Source organism: Olea europaea, chromosome 12 (assembly GCF_002742605.1).
Source record: "Olea europaea var. sylvestris chromosome 12, O_europaea_v1, whole genome shotgun sequence".
NCBI classification, from domain to species: Eukaryota; Viridiplantae; Streptophyta; class Magnoliopsida; order Lamiales; family Oleaceae; genus Olea; species Olea europaea.
In genome coordinates this window covers 25,081,372-25,088,008 of record NC_036248.1, presented here as the reverse complement: position 1 = coordinate 25,088,008, position 6,637 = coordinate 25,081,372, and the positions used below count along the sequence as shown (strand labels likewise).

General features: G+C 33.6%; 1 protein-coding gene across 1 annotated transcript; it reads right to left on the bottom strand.

The window, feature by feature from the left end:
- Positions 1 to 2,086: 2,086 nt before the first annotated feature.
- On the bottom strand, positions 2,087 to 4,587 carry LOC111406175. Its single transcript, XM_023035419.1, has 3 exons — positions 4,035 to 4,587; positions 3,882 to 3,958; positions 2,087 to 2,671 (listed from the first exon to the last, which is right to left on the bottom strand). The coding sequence occupies exons 1-3, from the start codon at positions 4,345 to 4,347 to the stop codon at positions 2,378 to 2,380; spliced, it is 684 nt and encodes a 227-aa protein (XP_022891187.1). The 5' UTR covers positions 4,348 to 4,587; the 3' UTR covers positions 2,087 to 2,377.
- Between the last annotated feature and the right edge of the window lie 2,050 nt (positions 4,588 to 6,637).

Below are 6,637 nucleotides of genomic sequence, written 5' to 3'. Positions count from 1 at the left end.
AAAATTAGATTATATAATTATTCAACCACTTTATTTCTTCAACAAAATGAAGGTGATTAATCAATGCTATCTACAAAATCTAGATATTTTGCATGTTTTTAAATCATTTTTCACTATTGACTCACTAATAGGTCAAATCATCCCAAATACAAAAAATGCCTAAAATCTAAAATGTAAAAACTTAAAACTATCATATAAATACTCTTCCTGAGATCTATCATAATGTGGTAATCAAACCAGTCAATATCAACTAACCAGTGGCAGAAGAGCTTAACAAACCGCTACCGACAAACAAAATCAAGAAAACGAGACACGACAACAAGACGAGCACAACAACAGAAAAGTGAGGTCCAATGCCTTTTTCCCTGTGGATGATTCCACCAGACTGCAGAAAAAGTTTATGAAACGCATTACAAGAATAATATTGCTTCAATTCTTTTCATTTCATCACACAATTAATCACTACTTACTTGAACACGACCATAATCCATCAATTTCTCAGCATCCCCTAGCCTTATTACATCATGATAAACGTATCTTCTTATCTACAAATCAACCCACAATTTATAAGATTGGGTCGTGACGGTGCGTTCACAGCAGCGTCGCCTCCCCACGTCAGCGTCGGCATCGGCGCATCACTTTTGTCGCCTCCCCACGCTGAAGCCGGCATCAAGAAGAGAGGAGGAATAGAGTTGAAGGAAGAGAGAAGGGAGATGGAGAGACGGCTCAATGGCTTCTCTCTCTTGTTTTGCGTGTTTTCAAAATATTTGGGTTTTGTATAGAAAATGCCCAAAACGTCAATTTTGGCGTTTTCCATTTTCTTTACAATTTTTTTTTTCGAAAATTCGTTTTCGAAAACGTTAAAGACAGCGCGTTTTCATTGTTTTCAAAAATCGAAAATAGAAAATGACTTGAAAATAATAAAGAGAACAGGGCCTAAATAATTAGATCCAGGTTAAAATAATCGATTTGCCCTTCTTATTATTTTCTTACTTATCTTACTTTGCTTAAATAGTTGCTGATACAATCATGAGATTAGGATTGAGCTATCCCCAAATTATGAGTTTAGATGTGAACTACTCTGTAACTTAAAACTCAAGTAGCTAGCCTCATTAATTAGGACAATTCCATTTGTACTAAATGGAATGTACCGAAATTTGTCCCCCCCATTTTCCCCCCCCCCCCCCCCCCACAATGCATGTGGGCCTCGCGTGAATATTAAAATCACTAAATGTGGTCCTTACCTTGTATTGTGAGTAATAGGTAAAGAATCATGTAAAAAAATCATTTACATGTAACATTGTCCAATTAATTAGCCTACGAACATGGTGAAGTATTATAAACAAGAATATATAATCACTACTTTAATTTATGTGAGCTGCCAATGTACACAACATACCGAGGTATTTGATTGTCCAATCTAATCTCATTCGTTGACATGTCAAAGAACGTCAAATTAACGAATAGCAATAACTATTTCGGGAGATTTAGGTAATCCATAAGAAAGTAAGAGTATATTAATTTTTGCTCTAGATCATGCTAGGGAAATCAATCTACACAAATGATCTAGTCAAATACACTCCAATTTATACTTAGTATACTAGTGCCAATACTCCCGATAAAATTTTCTCCACTATTAAAACAAGTTGCTTACCTCAATTGGTAAAGTATCTGACCGTATGAACTTGTTAGAATAAAGTGTCAACCTTTTATTCACCGACCTATGACAAACCAGTTCTTGATTGACTATATATATGTTTACTTCTCAACGCTAACATATAATTCATATCATCAAAAAGTGATCAAATGCACATAATCATGCATGCAATAGTCTATTAAAAACAAACATAAATAAATACCAAATACTTAGGGCCCGTTTCGTAGTGATTTTGAAAATTGATTTTTTTATCGTTAGGAGAAAAGTAGGGGCCACATGTGAGTGAAGAAGTAAAAAATATTGGTTGAAATAGTGAAATAACGATAAAAAAATCAATTTTTGGGGGATGAAAAAACACTACCAAATTGGGTGAAAAAATGTCAAAATAAAAATCAGGTCCTAACACCATTGTGCACCAATCCGAACAAAATAAAACTTAATTCGGTACCTTATTTTCCACTAAAGGACTAACAAAATAAAAATATTGTCCTAACAATGGCATTTGCAACATTGATCACATAATTCTCTCATTTTTCCCTCCTTGAATCCCCAAAATTAATGTTATCATTTACAAGCAAGGCAAATGTGTTGAATCCACTATTCTCCAACAAAGAAAATACACACCGGTAGATGTGGCCTGAGCACAATAACTTCAGGCACAACTTGCTTTAAAAACTCGAAAGTGTCACTGAATTCTGTATATAAATTTAATAGATGATCTTAAGCCAAAAGCCAGAATTCTTTCTGACGTTTAGTTGTAATCAAATATCCACCAACTTTCTTACTGTTCCTCCTTACTGCAATGGCCATGCAACCAGCATTTTGTATACAGTACTCAACCACCCCACCACCTGCAACTGCAATCTTATTTCCTGCCCACACCATCATAAGTCTCCATGTAATGGACCTCTTCTTTTGCCCAAGAACTAGTAATGACACCCCTTGCTTTTTAGCCTCTTCTACAATGGCAGGACCTTTGTCCTTGTCTTCTGCCACTGCAACCTCAATGTGCACCTGTTTTAATTTGCAAAAAATGAAGATATTTTGTTATAAAATGACCCAATACATTAATATATGTTTCAACTCTAATTTATAGACTTGATCCATGAGCTTATCACAGTTTTATTGAACTAACTAGTTCAAGTATTGTGTTCGGTACAAGATGTGATAAAATATCACTTTTTCACTCAAATAAACAAACTTTCATCAATCTCACAATATACAACTAGTACAACAGAGCAATTCTCTCCCAAACACTCTCTTATACAAGCAAAGAAATTTCTCTTCTACCTGATAATTCAAAATACATCTATTTATAGAAAAACTAAGAGGAATTCAAGATGATCAAGTAACTTTCTTCAACCTCCTTTATTAGAAGAAGAGTTTAAAATGAATAAGTATCTTCCACCTCCTTTAATAGAAGAAGAGTTCAAAATGATTAAGTAACTATTTAATAGCTCTTGACCAATGAGGAGCTTTTCCTTAACTATATAAAATTCTTCTATCCAATAAGAGACTTTTGCTTAACCAAGTTGAATATTGACGAAGTCATATATTCATCATCTTTATACTTCTAATGCTTCTTGATGATTTTGGAACTTCTTCTTATTTCTAGAATTTCTTTGGTCAAGTTTACACTACTTTTAACATATTGAACCTATTCATGTAAAAGGTTTAGCTTTAAGATAAGGTGGAAATTTATTATTAAAATTTTATTTTTAACATGCCAATCTTGTGCTTGACATGTTCATATTATAATAAATGATTGATGGTGAGCGTTTATTCCAGATATATCGAGTGTGGTACTAAATGTGTTAAATTACATTGTCCAAAAGTTTAAGTCATTAGATGAACCAAAGAAAGGTGTCAAGTGGAAGTGTACAAATTTGATTGGTTAATATATGCTGAGTCTCTCTGTTATCACCAAGATGAATTTATTTATTTTTTTATTTATATTCATTTTTAACATGCCCTTATGTGAGTATGAATTGATATTTTCATTAAAGGTTAAGTTGAAGTTGATTAACATAGTATTGAAGCTGACAAATGTTTTAGTTCCGGCATTGTCGTAATCTAATTGTGAGAATTCTACTTATCAGGCCTTTGAAAAGTAAAATTTGAAATGCACGTGAAATAGCATGTTAAAAAAAAAAAAAAAAACTAAATTCGTCCCAAAAGAATAACATATAATTATATCCAACCAGAGATTAAATTATCAACATACCTCCGGTCTCTTCAGTTGGCACAAATTTTTCATAGATGAAAGAAACTCAGAAACTCTTGAATTTGTTCCTTTTCCACCTGCCAAAATAATCATCATTTTACAATGCATTCCAGTACTAATCCAAGTAAAGATCATAAAACCAGGAATCCAAACCTCGTTTTGAAGGTTTTGTTACATGGAGAAGAATCACCATATCTTGACTCTGAACTGTATGAGTAAGTGCCCACTGCAGGGCATTCTTGGATTCATTGCTTGAATCCACCACGATCATGATTTTGCGGCCAATCATTACACCAGCCTTCATACCATCACCTGAATTTTCTTTCTTTTTTTCATGATCAGTATTGGCACTGGTAAAATCTGCATGGCTTTTGGAGTGTATAGGAGGTGTCAGTGAGCGAACCCGAGCAAGTGACCTTATTCTGTTTAAGCAGAAACTCGGCATTTTAGTTCCCTTCCTGCCCATCTGTCTTGTAACGGGACCTCCTAAGTTCGGCAGCTTGAGAAGACTAGTACTTATAAGAAGGTCAATGTCCAACCACCTTGTCAAAAAGAGTTCAGAGTGATTCAAAAAATATTTTAAGTTCAAGTCTCGTCATCACCTACTTATAAAAATGGATGAAAAATGAATTCTATCTAACGAAGAAACACGTGTTAAAATGGTCCAACTGTGGGCATATCTTCTTGTTGGGTTTTGATAATGTTAAACCGATGTTGGATAAAAATAAATATCGACACTCAAGAATGATGACCTGACCCTAAGACTATTTGGGCCATTGAAAGCAACCTAGTTAATTAATGTTGCTCATGGCCCAGTTTCACACTTATTGGATGGCTTATATATGTTGGCCCACGTACCCTTTTTGTATTGGGTTTGGCCCCATCACTTAACCTAACCTAATCTCTATATGCTAGCCTTCTTGGTCTTCTATGATTAACGTGTGTTTTTGAGAGAAAAGTCCCTGCCTCTTGCTTTGTGCTCTTGCTTGGCCGATTTCTTCTTGTTCTTCTCTAGTCTTTGTAGTAGTAGCCTTTGTGCTGAAAACACCGTCCCTTTGCATGGAAGAAGTTAAAGGTTTTGGGTCGTGATTGCTTGGATGTATTGATAAGGTTGAGATTGGTATCCTGAACCTAAAATTCCACCAACTAGAGGTCGATTATTCAACACTTTTGAAATTAAACAACCAAACTTGTAACAAAATGATGATCAAATGGGCCATAGGCTCTCCCTCTTTTCATCTTTTGGAAGTCATAAGTTTTGCTTTGACTCCTTTTGTTTCTTTTTGTTTGTGGGGTTTGCAAGTGAACGTGCCTGTCATGAAACTGTAGGGCCATCTATCCTTCTCAACATTACCCTTTAATTATGATCTGGAAAGAATCTTAGGCGTTCTTTGAAGTTGGTGGGATGCAATTATCTACAAACCCCATTAACGTGCTGGTTATATTCAAGTAATTTCGATGTGGTTGTTAAACCAACTTATTTAAAAGTTGAAATACAGGATCAAAGCAAGTAAAATTCAAGTTGAATTCTACCTTGTTGTTCCCCATTTACCAAAATTGTGCTGAGTGTGAGAGTTTTAATGAAAAAAAACTATGAAGTGAACATGCAAGTGAAGGAGCATAACGAAGACTCCAGGATGCTTAAACGTATCCCACATTTAACATTTTCACGTTTTAAGCATCAATTTGGTTGGGATTAAAATCGAATTTTTATTAAATTTTGATAATAGTAGGTGAAAAGTGTGGTTGAAAAACAGTGAATCCTATAAATATATATGGTTGAAATTAATTGTCGACTTTCACAATTTGACTTAAATTAAAATTTACATTCTAATCTCTATCAAGCATGAGCTAAACTGTTTATTGGGACGTTTAATCTCTAGTTGAGAAAGAACTTCCATATCTTTAACAAATAGTGGGATATAATTATAAATGGATGGTCAATTTCCAGAACATATTTCTTCTATCTGTATATTTTTCTTGAGATGGAAATCCCTGTTGCAAAAAAAGGGAATGAGAGAAGAAACGTGATTCCCAATTTTTTTTATTATTACTTTTTCTTTTTTGGAAAAAAAGGGCTCATTATATTGTAATTGGTGATTTTAACAGGTAATTAGGATATTTTCAAATGTGAGGATATACATTTTTAAGGGTTTAAATATAATCGATAAACAGGGGCGGACCCACATGGGGTCATGTGGGGTCAAATGACCCCACAAAATTTTGCGCCTTTTTTTCTTCTTTATATATATACTTTGATGCACTCGTCGGGATGCCAAATAAAGTTAAAATATTACATTTTTAATACCATTTCGAAATGTTCATGACCTAGTTTTTCACTCATTAATGGCATGCGAAGTAATCAATTATAGGAAAAGTTATGACATATTAAAGTAGGGCGTTTGAAACTAGTATTTTGAAAATTTCAATAAAATCCTAACTTTAAAAATTTGTTTGCGATCATGTGTAATATGAATCCACAAATCATCTATACCATGTAAGAGTTCGTTTCGAAAACTACATCGTTTTCATATCGAATGGTTCAAACGAATATCGAAAATAGTTAAATATATATCAAACGTACGCCTCAAAAAAAACGTCTAAGTCATTTTTTCTTTTAAAAAATTCAATTAATTATTATTTTTGCACGTAAATTTTTCAATATAATTTATATCATTTCATTTGGAAGTCTTCCATGAAATATGATGTAAATTTTTTAGGATTGTTACGGATTAAATGCAATTTGAATTACTTTC